This window comes from Manacus candei, unplaced genomic scaffold (assembly GCF_025592945.1).
Source record: "Manacus candei isolate 608988 ecotype Guabito, Panama unplaced genomic scaffold, ASM2559294v1 h1tg000159l, whole genome shotgun sequence".
NCBI lineage: Eukaryota > Metazoa > Chordata > Aves > Passeriformes > Pipridae > Manacus > Manacus candei.
The window spans coordinates 2,938,450-2,957,876 of record NW_026138207.1 but is presented as its reverse complement, the minus strand read 5'-3'; the positions used below and the strand labels follow the sequence as shown (position 1 = coordinate 2,957,876).

The 19,427-nt window shown below is 41.1% G+C and overlaps 1 protein-coding gene across 4 annotated transcripts in view; it reads right to left on the bottom strand.

Moving 5' to 3' along the window:
- MCF2L (MCF.2 cell line derived transforming sequence like) overlaps positions 1–18,188 on the bottom strand; it is a 161,789-nt gene extending 143,601 nt beyond the window's left edge. For 3 of the 4 annotated variants that reach the window (XM_051772807.1, XM_051772808.1, XM_051772813.1), the window contains exon 1: positions 6,901–7,099. In XM_051772807.1, coding sequence (XP_051628767.1) covers positions 6,901–7,078 — 178 coding nt within the window. In that variant the 5' untranslated portion in view covers positions 7,079–7,099. Of the gene's footprint in view, positions 1–6,900; positions 7,100–18,051 lie in introns of those variants that run through there. The other variant, XM_051772806.1, reaches the window with a different exon arrangement.
- Positions 18,189–19,427: the final 1,239 nt, after the last annotated feature.

Sequence of the window (19,427 nt, the reverse complement as noted above, 5' to 3'; positions counted from 1 at the left end):
TACATAATATTAAAATATATCATTCCAAGAAAGTTGTATTAACTTTTCACTTGCTGTATTTTGCTGGAGAATAACTTCATATCTCCCTATGTCACATAAAAATGCCACTATTTGAGGAAAGGCCAAATTTCAGTTTACATTCATCACTTCTTACCATGAAAGTATTCTGAACACCATGCAGAACAAAGCAGGTATAGTTGCCCTGTAACTTAATCTTAAAAAGTTCTTGCTTCTTTGTACAGATAATTGCAGTTTGCATCTCCCTCGGCAAGGAGCTCTCCAAGCACAGAACAGGCAGTGAAATGAAGGCAGAATTCCAGCTATACCTCCCAAGTTCATGTGATCTCCAGCTAAAAAGGAACCCCAGTCAAACACTTTCTGAGAAGCAAATCACTCTCTAGGAAATGGGAGAATAGAAAGGGAAAAATAAATGCTGTGTGACTGGACTGCTCATTACAACAGGGAAAAAAGTAGAACGAAGTGTAACAATGCAGCAAAAGTATTTCCAATACACCAAGTACCCACTGAAAGTTGTGATGTATAAGCCATTGCAGGACATGTTACTTGGAACATCTCTCTAAAATCTTCCTCAATCGAGTTCAGAGAACTTTGGAGAAAAAATTAAAAATGCTTTCCCACCTTTAATAAGGGCTAAGAGGAATTTCAGGCAGGACGGTTTCCTGAAAAAAAACTTTTCGGCAAGCAGCAGCTGAACTGAAAGTTCATCAGCTGTGGCACCGAATTACAGACATATATATATGTTCACACATATGTACACACACACTCTGAATTTTACTGCTGACATATACCAAAATACCTCTCCATAGCTCATTTTTAGCTGGCAGTGCCTTTTTACACTAATGGAACTTTTCTGCTCTAACTTCTTGAACTGAATGATACTAGCTGAACATTAAGTTATTTTTATATATTCCATATTTGCTGCAATTCCCAGGAAATAAGGAATTAGAGTAAGATGTCTAATATTAATTTCATTTAAGAGGCTGGTTAACCTGCATAGCTTAGAAGTCTTAAGAAGAAAATCCTGACAAGACTCCTACTGATTTTAATCAGACTGGATTTTACTGCTCTATTACTCAAAGCAGCAACACAATACAGAAGGTTTACCATGCAAAGGTTCTCTTTTCCGTGTTAGATAGATTATTTCAATTAGCTTTAAACCTGTCTCATTTTGAAAAGTTAAGCTCATAAGAATTTGCCAAATTCCTTCAGTAGAAACTCAGTTTTAATAAAAGGCAGACCATTTAACTAAGACATAAAAACATTGGTTTGCAAACACGTTCTGAGACTGGTACCAGTCCTATAGCAGCCAATAAAGGAACAGGTTTGACAAGACATTTATTTATACAATTGAGTTCCACTGTAAGCAAATAGCCTTGAACATCAGGAAATGCTAACTGTGCACACATATCTGCTGTATCTTACTTGGACATGCACTCAGATCAATCAAACTACCAGTACCAAACAAAGCTCCACGTGAATATACTTAAAAGCTCCAGAGTAAAACACATCTAGTCTTTTAGGGACAATCCACTGTCACCAAGCAGACGAAGAAAAGCATACAGCAAAACAAATACTCTTCTCTGCCAACTGTCACGGTGAGCCCGGAACAATGCTCATAAAACAGAAGATAAATCCTGAATTCTCCCTTCTTGAGCATTGTGACAGATGCCATCTGGGACAACAATAGCTCCCAGCTACGTGCTGGACTGTGTATCACTAAGTGGCTTGTGCATTATAGCTTAGGGACTCCTGCCCTGGTTGGCTTGTATTTAAAGGTAAGAAACGTCAGGGGCTATTTAGCACCTGCACGACGGGCTGAGAAGTACATAATGCCATCTTCATTCCACTGAAGACGTACCAGTGTTAATCAGATGACAGTGTCACTCCCATGAAAAAAAGCAGTTGTGTTGTAGCTGCATATGGATATTCTAACAAAGAGGAAATCTCCAACTGCCTCACGAATTTTGGGTTTAACATGACATTTTAGTTGGGGGGGGGGGGGGTTGAGTAAGCAAACAACGTCAAAAATACTTGGTCTGATATTCATAGCCTCATTTTTCACATATACCTGCTAGCTTAAGTGATAATTCATCAAGTGTGGCACCAAATTACATATATATATATGCACACATATATACACACATACTCTGAATTTTACTGTTGACATTACCAAAATATCTCTCCGTAGCTCATTTTTACATCTAGTATATACTAAGTTACCTATATATCTAGTACATACTTATATATCTAGTATATAAGCTATCTAGTTTATATGATATCCCCTGAAAAAAAGCTTTTCATCAAGTTGTTACTTAAAGTATGCTGTAATGTACACAGCTTTGGCAATTAAAATTAAAATTCTAGTGAGATATTCTCCAAGAAGCTTTATCATATTAAATATCAAACACCTCCAAAAATCAAGGAACTTTTCAAACAAACTGCCTTTTTGTGGAGAAGTCCTTCATTTATGCAATAGCACTCTTTTAGCTACCAATAAAAGCAGTTTCTAAGATAAATTTCAGTTTTCTTATTTTTTAATTAAGATTTTTTAAAGGTTGTCTTTGTAGAACTTGAGGAATAGAAAGGACTGCATCCAAACAGCATTAGTTGCTGTTTTTCTGAAAAGTCACTTAATTTGAAACAGTATAATTATTATAACGACGAATACCTGCAATGCTTCTGTTGTACATTACTGTTGAAATCTTGTATTTATGCAGTTCTGACTAGTGGAGGCAAGGGACTAGTAAGTATAACTGAAGTTATACTGTGGGTTCAGAGCATAATCAGAGTTACCAGGATATACAACTGTTTAAGAAACAACATGTTGTTTTTTCCCCCCTCTCGTGCAGGTGACGAGTCATCATCAGTGGTCTTGATAATGTAACCTGACCATACTGTTCCAGTGATCTTGCAGCACATATATTATTCAGTCAAAGCTGTCACCCTCAGTAATGCCACTGAGCAGTACCTCGAAAGGTGTTTATGTATGGAAAACAATTCAATTTAACATTTTGAGATGATACCACACATATTTTTTCCAAGAGCACATCACTGTAACAGATGAGCATTTCAAATGCCTGTGAGTACAACAGCTGATAGTGTGTTTTGCAGCACTGTTACAAGTGTTAGAATTGGCATATCACAGTCCTTAGCTGTCTTCTCAGCTGCCTTGTAATTTCTCATACAAAAGTGCTAAAAATCAGGTAAAATGCTAAAAAGGCACCCGTTTTATAATTTAAAATAGTTTAAAAAACTGTTTTCCTACTCATGAAGTATGTCATCTTAGGTTAAGTTTGGACCAATGAAACTTCAGACTTCAGTCAGTTGTCACATTTATTCCTGGATTCCTCAAAACCTGGGCAGAACCTTGATAGTCCCTTACTTTTGTAAAAGCTTTGACTATAGCACCCTCATGGCTACTACATCAGCAATCACTAAGATGTAACATTAGCAAATCCTGATACCACAAAAGGTTTCCTCTGCTTCCTTACTGCATCATGGCAGAAGGCTGAAAAACCATGTGAAAAGATTAAATTCCAAACAGACCTGAGCTCAACAGAGAAAACAAACAAACAAACAAAAAATAGCAATTTGAATTTCCATTTGAAAGGGAAATCTCTAGAGCAGAAAAGCCCCATTCAAAAAAAAACAAAAAAAAAAATTGTTGTTATGTAAGTAACAACAGTGTGGCACTCCTGAAGTCCAATGCCAGACAGGTAGAACATAACAGGCACTAAGAAATTACAGTAATACTGGATTTTTTTTTTTAATTATTTTTAAAGACTCGTGACTGTCTTTCATGCCTCCATCCTTTCTCCAGGATCTTTCCATTTTTCAGCCTCTGCTGAAGATGAGGGGAAAGGATGTATTATACACACAATCTGAAATGAGGCAAGAGAACACACAAGTTGATCTGACATTAATTATCATGCTTCCATCTTGGTTATGCTCTGCCACAAGCCAAATTTTGCATGCTGCTTCATCTATTGCTTTCAAGCTAGACTTTTAAAGCTTTCAAGATGCAATATGTTCTCTCTGTGTGCAAACTTGCAGACACAATGAAGACCTGATCTTAATTATAACTTCTAGAAAGTCACTGTAGTGAAACTATTGCTGTTAATATATTATCAATAGCACAGCAGATGAGTTCCTGGGGAGGAGGAGGGAATTAAAACTTCAGTAACAGCAACATATGGTTTAATGAAGAGCAGCGAGATGCTCTCCATCATACAGTATTATTAGTCTTCATGAGAGACTAAGAACTCTCCCATTTGCTTTCAGAAGCCAAAAATAGAGAAGGGAGAAGACTCCAACATTGTTGGAGTTTATCTTCTGCAGCAACATTTCCCTTTCTGCCTTTTGTCACCTATAAAGCTTAGCTTCACAGAACAAGGGACTATGGCTCTGTTTACCAGCCACAAGAAATACTTGCTTATTTTCCTGAAATAAATATTTGGATAAGTATTAAAGCTAGAGCAAAACAACTGCTCATTCCACCATATACCCAACAAACAAATTACCCATTTTAAATGTTCACTATGTTATGCCACTGTAGTTCTTTTCAGAGCAGATTCATTTTAGCAGTCCCTTGAGAAAGTCAGAAAATATTAACATGCAGACTGCATCAATTAAGAGTAATAATTTGTTAAAAATCAAAACTCAGTAAAATGGCCACAAACACAATGATTCATTCAGTCCTCAATACTAGAAAAGCCAGTATTAATTATGACACAAGAAGAGCCTTCATACTTCATTTAGTTTTAAAGTTTATAACTTTAGCAGAAAATTATCCATCAGTAAGTTTCTCATGTAGAGTCTCTGCCTAGTTCTGGAAAAGCTCCTTTCCCAGTCTATACACTATTGTCTTTTTCAAGTCAAAAGAAAACACTTCTTTTTTTGAAAATTACATCCTTGTTTTTCCAGGCATAAAGAGTATCTTATCATCAGGTCCTTTTCAGTTTCAATTAATGACTTGCAATTCAGCTGTCGAGCCAGGTATGGATGTAATCCACAGTGAAAAATCTGCTGCATCTCAGGCAAGGAAACTCGGTCCAGAACTTCTTTCACTAAACCTCATATCCCTTGCACATACACTACAGTGATAGAAGGACAGCAGCCACAGCTAAAAGTGAAATTAGCATAGCCAAGTATGTTCAGGCTGTTATAGGCAGTCTCATGCCTATGAAGTGTATGTATAGACTCAGTTCCTGGTCCGCCTTCAGTGCTTTCATTCTGATCTGTGCAGCTTACTAAGCTTCCTTTGTAGATCAACCAGTCAACCATTAACTCACCAATACTTAACAGAGAGCACACATGCACCTTCATCTGAACCCAACACAGCTCTGCCCTGAATTCCTGGAGAGGAAGAGTAGTAATTTCCCATTTTAAATCCTTTAGATAACATGAGACAGAAATGTCTCTCCTCTGAGTTCATACTCCAGGCCTGCCTTCCCAGGACTTTTTTGTTTCTTCTTCCACCACAGAAGCACAATCCTCTTAGCCTACCTTAAAGCACTGAGATGAAATCAAGTACACCTAGCTCACCTCCAGCAGTGGGTTGTTTCACTAGAGATTTCATTAAGAACAGGCTAGAGACTGTGCAAGTTCTTTAAGTAGCCTGTTTAACAATTCTAATTATGTATGAATATTCTCTGCAGAAATCAAGTTCACATTTTCTGTTACTCTATTAGATATGGACAACAAGAAAATTAATACAAGCACATGACCACCTTCTTCCATAACTTACAAAGAGCTCCACTATAAAGTCCAAATATGAGTGATCTCCTTTCAGTTTTCTCTTGCAGTCTAATACACCCTCCTTATTTCCACAGAAATCATACCTGACGAACACTGACATCATTCTGTGGAATTACTACAGGGTTTTTTTGCATCTTTCCTTGTTGCCCTCAAAAGAAATCTCATGTTCTGGTGAGGCATCACTAGTACACAAGTAAAATGATTACCCTAATCACTACTTCCTGTTAAGTCAGAGCAAAATATGAGTCATTCTGTAGTAGCACCAACATCATTAGCTCATTACAGCTGAAAGAACGAGCTTTTTTTCTCTTAGGACAAAGGAGTCATATTCTGCTTTATAATTATATATTAAATGCAAAATCGCATTTTAGTGAATTTCACCTTTCTGGTTTTGGATAATCCTTCCAGCTTAGAGAGGTTTGCATTAATATGTGAAGGTGTTCTTTAATTACCTATGAGGCTTTATAAAAATAAATTTGCAAAAATGAAATTATGTGTTAATAAAGACCAAATGCCATCAAATGCAATTGCTAATCAAATCTTAAAATTACAGTCCATCTGCACTTGTACCAAGGCAAAGGTCACATAGTTTATATATGAATACAACAACCTCCTGCATGGGTAAATGTAAGATCAGATGGTATCGTAAAAAAAAAAGGAAACACGTATTCTTAGTCCCAGTAACTATAAACTAGAGTTCACTACAGTTTTCTGCTTATGGACCACAGCAACAAAAGCAATGTGACACTGTGCAGAAGTATTTTGTACTTTATTCTCAGCAGTTTCAACACTATGACTTCAAAACTGTAGGAAGGTAGGTCAGGTTTCTCTGGGATACCTATTTTTTGCTAAACAATTAATTCATAGAATTATTTTAATTTCTTATAATAAGCATCAGCCCTCCTGAGTACAGGTCTTCATTCTTCACTGGCTGCTATTAAATGTTTTTGTGGTGACATCAGCCTCCTCTAAGTGAATACTCAGCTATTCTTTTACTTGGGATCCTGCCCTACTCTCCTTGCCAGAGACACTATTGCTAAAAGTCTTGAAGCCACCAATCCTCTTCTAAATACAGTTTGGCAGCCAGCCAGACAATTTCAAAATATACTATATTTTTCTCACCTGCTGTGCTTTCTGGCACCTCCTGCTTATCTTGCACAAGCTGCATGATATCTGACACCACAACCTGATGGTTTGTATCTTCTTCTTTCTCTTCATTAGGCTGGCTGGCTGTTGCAAAACAATTGCAGCTTCCAGTTTCTTTGCACAGGATCAGGGTCCGATACCAGTAGTCAGACATGAAAATTCTGTAAGCTGATTTCTAAATTTAAAAACAAACAGAAAATCATTTTCTGCAAAATGTAAGGAAAAAACCTAGCTACTTGAAAGAAAATGCTCAAATAATGTTAAGACTGACAGTAATATATATCTTCATTTTATTTGAAGAAAAAATATGTTGTCTACACAACAGCCATCCATGGTATAGTATGCAAAGTAAAAACTCCAAGAGTCCCCTGTAATTTCTTAAAGTGCTGATATCATACGTCAGGAAGCTAATGAAAAAAAAACCCAAAAAACAATATACAAATATCAAGTCACATATGATTTTAATAACAACTGCATAAAGGCAAAAAATATCATTATCACTCCATATTTTCAGCAGAACAAGTCATTATTTGTCTTAAAAGCACCTTCCAAACCTCAGTTTTAACTAGGTGAAAGAAAACCCCAGAACACTGACTGTCAAAAAGTGAAATAATATAAGAATAAAATAATAATAATTAAAAAAAACCAAGATACTATTATTCCCTTATATGAGGAGTTGAAATTACAGTTCAAAATTTTCATAAACAGATCAAATGCATGAAGCCTTGACACTTGAAATGTGGGAGGAAGAGAAGATTTGGTTTCTGACACAGCACCCAGATCCTTTGGGGCTACCCTCTTCCTGAGCAGAAGGAAGAGGCAACAGTTCCCTTAGCCTAGAAAGAGCTGATTAGCAGGATTATTATATGTGCCTAAAAGTAAGAGAGCAAGCATGTTCTTAAACACCTGCAGGCTTCTCAGTTTATGTCAGAGAACTAAAGGGGGGTTTGTTTGGTTTTTTTAACATAAACAAAAATCACCTTCTCGAAATTATAACTCAATCATTGCTAACTGTAAATGATTTCTTCTACATGAAGAAACAGCTTGATCTTTCCTAATACTTAGGAGTTGCTAAGAGGTATTTGGGTACTTTGCAAAGTAGAATCATTGAATAGTTTGGGTTGGAAGAGACCATTTAGAAGTCACCTAGTCCAATGCTCCTGCAATGAGTAGGGACATCTTCAAGTCAATCAGGTTGCTTAGAGCCCATCCAACCTGACCATGAATGTTTCCAGGGATGGGGCATCCACCTCTATGGGCAACCTGTTTGTGTCTCACCACCCCATTTTAAAAAAACCTTTCTTATATCTAATCTAAAATCAGCTCTCCTTCAGCTTAAAAATATTACCTCTTCCAATCCCTCCATGCCCTTGTAAAAAGTCCTGGTCCAAATTTCCTGTAGGCTCCCTTCAGGTACTGGAAGGTGCTGTAAGGTCTCCTTGGAGCCTTTTCTCCTACAGGTTGAAAAATCTCAACTCTCTCAGCCTGTTTTCACAAGAAAAGTGCTCCAGCCCTCTGATCATCTTCATGGCCCTCCTATGGACTCACTCCAAAATGTCTACATCCTCCTTATGTTGGGCTCCACAGAGCTGGATGCAGCACTCCAGGTGGAGTCTCACCAGAGTGGAGTAGAGGGGCAGAACCACCTCCCTCGACCTGCTGGTCACACTGCTTTTGATGCAATCCAGGATATGTTTGGCTTTCTGAGCTGTGAGCACACACTGCCAGGTCATGACAGCTTTTCATCCACCAGCACCCCCAAGTCTGCTCTTGATCAGTTCATCCCCAACCTGTACACATACTGGGGGCTGTCCCAGCCCAGGTGCAGCACCTTGCACTTGACCTTCTTAAAACTGCATGAGATTCCCATAGGGCCACTTCTCGAGCTTGTCCAGATCCATCTAGATGGCATCCTGTCTTTCAGGTGTGACAAATGCACCACTCAGCTTGGTGTCATCTGCAAATCTGCTGAGGGTGCACTCGATCCCTTTGTTTGTGTCATTAATGAAGATATTAAATAACACTTGTCCCAGTACAGACCCCTCAGGCACACCACTTGTCATTGATGTCGATCAGGACTCTGACCTGATTGATCACTATCCTCCCAATTCCTCATCTACCAAACAGTCCACCCACCAAATCCATCTCTCTCCAATTTAGAGAGAAGGAAGTTGTGGGGGACTGTGTCAAAGACTTTACAGAAGTCCAGATTAATGACATCTGTACCATTCCCTTGTCCACTGATGTATTTACTCCATTGTAGAAGGCCCCTAGGTTGGTCAGGCAGGACTTGCCCTTGGTAAAGTCATGCTGGCTGTCCCAAATCACGTCCCTGTCCTCCATGTGCCTTAGCATTGCTTCTAGGAGGATCTGTTCCACAGTCTTTCCAGGCACAGGGGTGAGGCTGACAGGTTGGTAGCTCTCAGTGTCCTCCTTTTTATCCTTTTTGAAGATAGGTACAATGTTTCATCTTTTCCTGTCACCTGGGACTTCACCTGACTGCCATGACTTCAAATATCATGGAAAGTGGCTTGGGAACAACATCAGCCAATTCCCTCAGGACACTGGGATGCATCTCATCAGGTCCCACACATTCAGATTCCTCAGGTGGTCACAAACCTGATCTTCTCCTACAGTGGGAAGGACTTTGCTCCCCTGGTCCCCACCTTGCAGTCAGTCCATCTACTCGAGAGGTGTGGGAAGAGAGGTTGCCAGTGAGTACTGAGTACCTCAGCCTTCCCCTCATCCATTGTTACCAGTTTGCCACCCTTACTTGTCAGCAGGGGTACACTTTCTTGGACTTTCCTTTTGTGGCTGACATATCTGTAGAAGCCCTTTTCTTGTTATTCATTGCATCCCTTGCCTTCAGCTTTGCCTTGGTCTTCCTCAGCCCCTCACTACACAACCAGACTGCATTCCTGTTCTCTTCCCAGGATACCCGTCCTTGCTTCCACTGTACTAGCAAGGTGTCATTTCTTTAGGAATTTACACCACATCCAGAGCTGGGTTTGTTCCCACTCTCCTCCAGAAGGTATGTGGGGAATAAAAATAATGTCCCAAACCTCCAAGCACAAGGGACCTCACATGCTTTTCCAAGGCCATCTGGAAAACACCAGGCCCAAGCAGGGGAGATGTGCATCTCCCTGGGCAAAATTCATGCATTTTGGATAAGAAAGAGATGCACAATCTCTGTCCTGTAAACATCTAAATCCAAGTGTTTCTAGTGTATCTCTGTTTCTAGCTGCTGATTAACTTGAGTAGAAGCCTCACTCCCGAGTATGGATATTAGCAATGATAAAAGTCAGGATTCTCTATATTACATTTAAAGGTGTCAGTTTTATAGACTTGAACAAAATAAAGTCCATTTAAAAAGTCTTCTTAATATAAAAGGGTTATCTGTTTCAAAAGAGACAGGCAAAAAAAGACACCCACATTATTTAGCCCCAGATCTCCCAAGAGTCCCCCATAAAGAGTAAAGTACTCTCTCTGGCACTTACTGCACTACTTCAACAGAAGAGATTTCCAGATAAAACACTCTTCAAGTATTACAGCAAGGTGCATCTTCTTTAGCCAATATACCGCCAATTTCCTCAGTTCTCCCTTTACCTATTTCCAGAGTTCTAGGTTTTGCAGCGTTTGTCAGAGGATGGTAATGCACTTAAAAGCAAATCTCTCAACTCTTTTTCTAGCTGCTGGACCTGACAGGTTCAGTGCACACATCCTCCTTGGCACACAGACAGCAGCAAACACTTACAGCTTTACTAATGCATATACTGCTTGTAAATAATGTATGTAGCAAATAGTTCACAGGTTTAAGCTGCATCTGCCTCTGCAACTGTCTGGCATGCCACATGCAACAACACACACAGGCGTGCACACACAGGTACCTAAGCAGCACTGAGGTTCTAACCAAGAAAGCATGCCATAGCAATTCAACTTTTTTGATTTTTAGTTCTGTGGAAGCAAGGGGAATTCTTTCAATTACCCTTACACCTGAGACATTAAATAGATTTTACTTCTTGAAGCCACTTGGTAAAGTTTAAGGTTCTCTAGCCCAAAACTTCTTTTTACTGCAAGAATTGGGGCAGAGATGGGGAAGTCTCCTCTAAAAGAGACAAGAATCCCAGATGCTACCAGCAGTTTTTCTCCTTGATCCTGTGCAAGGTGAACTGAAAAGCAGCTGGATCCATGCTTCAGGAGTCAGCAAATTACTCTAGGAATAAATTTTTAATTTATTGCTTTTCCTTAAGGAATGGAAACTCCTGAAGATTAGCAGAAATAATTATATCCAAACATGCAGTTAAAGACACAGATTTAATTTATGACCTTAATCCTTATCTAGTTTTCTGATCCACTCATCATCTTGACTTTAAGAGCAGTAATGTGAACTTAGTTTTTAAGCCAACACAGTAGGGACTCAGGGGGGCAAACAAACTGGGGAAAAAAGTACGAGAGGGCTGAAACATAACCACTGTTTTTCACAATTTCAAGAAGAGAGGCAGCTTGCACAGACATTCACAAAATTACTTGACCAAGATTGCCTATAAAAAGGAAAACATAAAAAAAGGGGGGGACCCAAACAACCCAAACTTACTCTTTTAAGAGCTAATGTAAAATGTTCCAAATGGCCAAAGCATCCCTGATGGATATATCTCCACTTAGATCACTGCAAGGATACTGCAGACACAAGTAGTTTTTCTTATTATTCCAAAACATCCAAAGATAAACTAATGCCCTCAATCAGCATGAAAACACTAGACTGATGTATCAAGAAAAAAGTTCAAGAATGAAATCTCCCTTTGAAATTTACAGGTCTAAACAAATGCTCCTGAACCTCAGTTTTGCATGCTAAAATCAATACTGCTTGAGAATTTTGGGGGTTCTGTTTGTTTTAAACAAGATTGCAGACATCAAAGTCAGTGAAATACCCAAGGAAAAGCAAGGGCAGAATCTGGATCCATTTGTCAGGACACAAAGGCACAGGTAGACTTCACTGCTGCCAGGACCTCTATCCATGGGCCCAAGAGTTACACCTAAGCTTAGCTCAAGGCCTTTAGTCTGTTCTTCAGCTACACCATTGGCATGCCTGTCTACAACCCTGTTACATGGGCAGGCCTACATCACATCCCTGCCTTGAGTCCTGGCTCTGGATCCATTCACTCCTGACTGACTCCCTGGAGGGACCAGGTTTGTTGCTGGCCAGGTCAGGGATAGGTGGTAGAGCCTGTTACCAGCATCCAGGTCAGTGCAAAGCACACAGGAACGTGTAGGACTTGGCAGGAACCACTGTACAGACCAGGCACAGTTACATTACAGCTTTGGCTGTGCTCTAAGTTAGGAAGGAGGGGAAGTCTCTAAGAACACAGCAGGTACAACACGTCACTGTGAATTCAAGTCTTCATGTAAAAGCTGTGTTCTCCTCCTGTGGTGCCAGTTATTTCCACAGGGTACATTGGGTAGGGGTCACCATACCCCCCATTTACTGCAAATAGTTGCCTGCTCTTCTGATATCAATTAGGTATGCTGTGTGCTTTGTCTGCAAGTTCTGGCAGCACGTTAGGTGGATGATACCTTAGCTTTGAAACTGAAATTACATACAGGACCCATAATGCATTAATACGCAATATAAAGACTATATAATAATATTCTTAATATCCATGGCTTACTTCTTAACTCCACATTACTCCTTAATTAAGGTACAAATGCTTTCTGAACCATTGCTTATGAAATTCAGACAAAAGAGCAGGTTTTGAAACCTCTGTTTCAATCACTTTGCACACACACTTTGCTGAATTTGCTTCCCCCTTTAATTCAAGAATAACATTGCAAAGGCAGTAGTTAATAATTATCTTCAAATATAACTAGATTATGTAAAGCACACAGCTGTCTCTTAAACTTAAATCTATACTCTGCAGCCATGGCAGTTAACTACTTGGGTCCCCATCACCCTGAATCCATTCACTATTCCCCTGGTTATTTAGTCAGGGCATTATTTCTCAGGTGTAACACAAGCATTTAAATATATCTCACTTTGAAGAACATTTGTCTGATATTTTCAGATTGCCCTGTGAATTACCTCACTCAGCATTTAAAACACTGCAGCATTTTATCATGCTTTCATCATTGCTCCATTTAAGTCACTGGGAAATAAAATATATTTGTGTGGGGAAAACTGGTCCACATTTAGCACTTACTAAGATTTCACACCCTTATTTTCCATATACACAATGACACTTTATTCCAATGTTCTTAAAGAAAAACTGCTTAATATCTGGCCTGAACAGGCAGGCTTAAACTCAGTAATTCACCAAGCTCAGTACACCCACATCAACAGAGGCAGTGGAGTTCCACCTGCTGAAGTAAGAGCTCATCCATGTATCCTACAGGTCTCTGCAGGAGAATTGGACTGAATATCTGTACAGGACTAATGGACGTTTCTTTATTTTAGAATGCATTAAAATACACTGAACGGTATTTAAACCTGGCAGTATTGCTCTGATCAGAATCCTTTAGTGCATGTGTCTGGTCTGCAGCATTCTTTCCAAATTTTATGCTTTGCAATACCGGCCAGTCATTCTTCCCATTGCCCAGTACAAGGAGAAAGTGCAAAATACGTAAGACACACATTACAGCCTATATTTCTCCCATCCAAAGTCAGACATGAAACTGAGAGGTCTAAGTTAAGAACCTACTTGACCCACATGACTTCAGCATTCACTGGTGTAAAAGAGATGTGCTTCCTGAGGGCTCATCAGTCCCTCTCATTGACTCCAGAGAGAGTCCAAGGCAATTGTGGATGAACCAGAGTTTGTATCATGAAAAGTCCCACTTTTGTATACATTACTGATAGAGTGCCACAAAATGTGAGTCATGTAATAAAAACAATAAAGCATTTCAGGATTTTAGTAGAGCCCATTAAACTACTCAAGTTCTGCCTATGGAGATATTTTATTTCTACTCTTGCCCCTCCCCCAGTCCTTTCACATTTTGTTCAGAAAGATTAAGACAAAAAATCATCAGCAACAAAGCCCCATTCTCATCTCTCTCTATGGGAAAGTAAAATACCCTTTTATGTTTTAATTCAAAATCAATTTAAAGACTAAATATTTTCTCATTTGGAGCTTTACATTTAAACTTGAGTACTAAGCAGTCCTTCAAGATAAATGGTCTCATTTTTTATTTAAAAGCCTTTCACAAAATATTAGAAATCATCAACAGATTTATGTGGAAAATACTAATTTCAAAGAAATTGTATGATTATTTAGCAAGAGATAAACTGAGGCCTTTTCAAAGGGAAAAAAAAATCAAATGTGTTTCATAAGAGAAGTGCTTTCTTACCTATTCAACTTTTTGTCTTAGAGGTAGCCACTTCTTTTTTGAGGAACACTTTCAAGTTTAAATGAAGTCCTCAGCTGTCTTCCTTCCTCCTTTTGGGGCAGGCAGACAGGAAAAGTTTATCTTTTGTCACTTAACTCAGAACTGGGCCTTATATTTTAAGACCTTTAACAAAACGAATAAGAAGGTAAACATACATCACAGAGCTTAGCTGAGTTCCCAAGACTTGAGCAACCTTCCTGCCTGCCTGCCTACAACCACTCTGCACATGGGTGAAGGAATAATTTCAAAGTAGTCAGCCAGATTCTCCCTCCCTTTTCAGAGCTACAGGCCCAGTGCCCACCAAGCTGCCCACAGACTGTTGGAGCAGAGCCTGAGGGCAAGGGAACAGCTTCTTACAGGACTGAAATGAGGTATGGGCAAAGCCAGAAGTTACTCTTCCTGCCCCATCAGCTGCAAGCATCTTCACCAGAGCTGCATCCGAAATCCTTCAGAAACCTGGACCTTATAAGTTATTTTCCCTTTGGATCCACCACAGGAAAAACCAGAGGCCTTCAACTTTAACACGGCATTGGATTTGAAAAGTGGCTTGCTGTCCATTCTGTACAAACTTCATGTCTAATGCCGAGTGCAAGATCTTCCCTATTTTCAGTGAATATAGCCAAAGAAAGTCAGAGTCTGAGGAGAGTTGATGTAAATGTGGGGAAAAGCACCATATTATAGAATTCTAGTTGCCTGGAGATCATTATTAGCAAAAGCGTTATTTTCTTAGTCTTCAGAACTCCCACCAAACCACCTACATTCCTTTTTAAATTAGGTATCTAAACTTCTCCTCCCGCCCCCTCATACTGCCCCCACACAAAGTCTTCTTTCCCACTCATTTCTCCATCCATCCATGAGAAACCAAACAATCCCACTGGCCCAAACATGGTGTCCTCTAAAGTGGCATGGAGAGCAGCTTACACCTCTCTAGAACTGTTCAGTCTGTATCTGTTTCCACTCAGATTTCACACACTTCAGGGATTTTCCCCTAGACCCCAGAGAATGACAAGCTAGGTTTCATTTTTAGAGTGAGCCTGAAACACAATAGAAGCTGATAGTGCTATGCAGCACTCTGTGGAGAATGAGGTGGTTTTGTACTTGACCCCTTATTTCAAGGGGCTGATAAATCTCCCCTTATTCAAGTTGTTCTCATGATAAACCCAAACTCCCATCTCACCGATGTGTTATACCGGATGCACAAAGCTGTGATGAACACAAGACGCTGCCCACCAGCACGAAGACACTACACAAATACCATTTGCTTAACTCAAAGGTACCCGTGGCCAAGCATGCAAATTCCAACTCCTAGACTAATTCAGCTGAAAAAAGAAAAATATATGCTACTTTCTATAGGTCGGTGAGTACATGGTATGTTCTATTTTAATTTATTTATCATGGGAACAAGCATCATAATATTAGCAGTTTCTCCTGAAGGTAGAACTTCAGGAGAATGCCTAAGACCTTTCTCTGCAGAAAGCTTCAAGGACAGCGCCTTTGTTCAGTAACCGTAAAACAGGAGTACGTGCTTTGCTCAGCTTAGAGGACACAGGTCTCCAAGAGATCACTTGGGTCACTTCATCCCACTGACTTGCTGACAAACATATAATAGGTGTCCAGTTTCAAAGGGCTCACAGACCATCTACTCCACATGTCCCTTCTCTTCCTCCTCCCTCCTAACCCCAGCTTGTGGTAGATCAAAAGCATTTTGTAATATCCCATAAAAAACCCTCAAGACCTGTAGCTTCAGCATTCAGCCTTTTACCATCACGCACATGGGGGAAAAAAGGCATGGCTGAGGTTTCCTTAGGCTAAAGAAACCTTTCCTAACTGCCTGTCTACAGAGATGGAGAGCACTGCTGCCAATGTATCCTGTGCCTGCAGAATTTGTTGCACAGAAGTGCAAGGTAAAGGAGATACTTCAGGAAAGAAGAGACAAGTTCTCCTCCCATCTGTCTGGGATTTAATTTCTTATTAAGTAACCATGATGACTACTTCCTAACGAAGTTGTTATAGATTTACCCAACAGAGTAATTTTGTTAGAAACAGCAACTGACAACAACTTTCATCTTGAAAGGAGAATTGCATTCAAAATTTCAAGTTTAAGACAATTACACCTGGTAGCTATTTTGAAGCTCCAGCAAAGCCTCAACAGTGCACACAGATGGCTGCCTTCAAGACTGATTTTACAGTTGTATTTGTTATTCAAAAAAAAAAGGCCTTTCCATGCAATTTCTGTAATTTTGTATAGTCCAGTCGCAAATCAGTGAGGCATATCAGTTCTGGAAGCCATCTGAAACACAAAAATCACAAAGTTCAACAGAAAAAAAATCATATGGATGCAATCCCGACCTCCCTACAGAAGGGACAAGAATGGATAAGAGGGTTGTGTGGTAGCAGCCAGGCCCTAAATGAGAAATAACATGCAATATCAAGTACAAAAACAATGCTCAATTCTCTACCTACCACCGTGCCTTTATTAGGCATGTGCTTTAGCACCTCCTTGAATTAGTGTCCAGATCAATTTTTTCCCTTCCCCCTCCTACTAAAATGACAACATGTTAGAATACTGTTCTTTATTTTTCAACATGCTAACCCAACTTGCACGGCATAAGAACATTAATAAACATAGACCCTGTTACTGAGCATTAATTTGACTGTTCCACTCCCCAAACCAGAAAAGCCGTATGAGTACTAACAAACTCCAAAAAGCACTTGAAAACTGTCATAAAAAGGCAACCTACAGGAGATCTTTTAGAAAATAAATCTGGTTTCTTTTTATTTGCTTTCTCACCTTTTATTATTCACATTCTCAGTCATTCTGCAATCACTAAATCAGACTGGCTTTAAAAATTAAATAAAAGGTTTGCAAGAACAAATAGGCAGTAGGCATTGCCAAGGCTATTGAAGTTTAAAATTTCTTTTCAAGGGTTTCGGCTAAAAATATCTTTAAACAAACCTTTCTTTCTGGTTTTTACATTACAAACACTTAAATCTCCTTCCTTTTGTAGATAAAAAAGGAACAGAAGTAAAAAAAAAAAAACAAACCACCAAACAAAAAACAAAACAAACAAAAACCCCAAAATAAAACGATCAAATCTACAGACAACACTGCTGGCAAATTTAATAGTCCAGTCCCAGTAGCCCCAGTGAAATGCAAAAGGTAAATAAACACTACCAGCGGCAGAAACATCCTATTTTACAGTCTGTGTGATTAACCATTGCAGGTAACACCAGCCAACACCACTTCTTCACACCAGGGGACCGCTTTGTCTCACTAATTCGGGGATGCTGTCGAGTTTGCTTCCACAGTCCCAGCTGCACAAGCTCTGCTCGCACCCTCGCAGCGCAGGGCAGGCTCGGCGGGGCAGCCCCGGCCGCCCCCGCACCCCCGGGAGCAGAGGGCATCCCGTGGCGACCGCCCCGTTTCATATTTATCCGCTCGTTCTCAGGCAGGTTACCGTACTTGCCTTTGTTTGCCTTCCTCCCCCAGCCCGGATCTACCGCCACCGAAACTGAGGGGGACTAAATAAAGAGGAAGGAAGAGAAACACGGACAAGCCCCCGCCGAGGAGCCCCGGTGAGCGGCGGTGCAGCCGCCCCGACACGCCCGCCCGTGACCCGGCGCGGCCCGTCCTGCCCGGGCCCCCCCGCTCTGCCCGGGGTCGGGGCGCTCCCCGGGGCCGAGTGGGGCCGAGTGGGGCCGGGCGGGCGGTGCGGGGCTGCCCGCGGGCCATGCGGCGACCCCACTCACCTCGGCGCCCTGCCCGGAGGACCAGGTGACCGCTGCCGCCGGCGCTCAGCAGCTCGCCCCGGCGAGTGGGGCAGCACCGCCCCCCGGCCGGCGGGATGGGAGGGAACGGGATGGGATGCAGCGGAGGGGAGGTGTCGCGGGGCCCCGCCCGCGGGCAGGGGGGCGGTGGCGAGGGGTTGCCTTTTGTCAGGGCTCCGATCCTCGCCCCAGCACCGGCATCCCTCGCCCCGTGCGTGCTCCCGGGGCAGGCGGCCAGAGGCCCTTTGTGTGGCGGGGCGAGGCAGCGGAGCAGAGCTGAGCTGAGCGCTCCTCCCCGCCCCGGCCGCGCTTCCCTCGAGCACCTGGAGCGGCCGGGAGGCACCGCTGCCTCCTCGCAGCCGCTCACAAAGGGCAGGTGCTCACCAGGTAGGGATTGTTGGAGTTAAGGGCTTCGCATGCCTTTTCAGGGAAAAGTGGTTATTTCCAGGAAAGCCGTTGCTACCTGTAGGAGTATCGCATCATCTTTTGTGGCACTGTGGCAATTAGGGACAGGGTTTAGTGGCAGTGCTGGGTTAACGGTTGGACTCAGTGATCTTGGAGGTCTTTTCCAACCTAAACAATACCATGATCCTGTAATAGCAGAAAGATACACCCTGTGCCATGCGAGTTCTGCAGCCTTAGTTCTGCCATTTCCTGGTGTTTCAGTGCTTGGCTCGCAGCGTTCTGTCTTGCTTTTATTGGAATGTGTGTATGAAGGTAACAGCATTTTTTGTGTTTACATCTTGATCAGACAATCACACAGCTGGAAGTAGGTTAGTTTTCCCAACAGAAAAAAGAAAAAAAGGCAGCAAACCAGCCAACAACAGGTGTTTGCTTTTTCATTCAGGTATCCCCAAACAGTAAAAACTTTGCCTGTAAGCAAAACAGTGTGCAGCGTGTGCTTTCATGTGCTGCATGTATAAACACGTGGAAAACAGGTGCTGTAGAGAAGACGTGCTTCACGGGAAGCATCCAAGGTGTGTGCCTAACTGACCACATGGGCTTTCCCAATCCCTTCTCCTCTCAGGGGGACAGAAGTCTTTCATGCTACGCTACACCTGTGCTTGCAACAGTGATGGTTTACATTCATGGTAACTGAACTGCAGGTTTCAGAAATGAAATTTTTTAGGAAGTGTGTTCCAGGACTGAGGACGAAGAGGGGTTACCACATATTTCGTGCACTATCTTTCTTTAGCAAGAGGCTTCTCATTTTTAGAAATTCATCAGATGACAAAGATATGCTGTGTACACTTGTCTTCTTAATAGCCTGAAATGCTCTTTCTTAAAGCCCAGTGACCCAGGGTAGTGTTAGGAAATGGCTTACAGAAACAAGTTTCAGTATCTAGCAGGTTCTTATG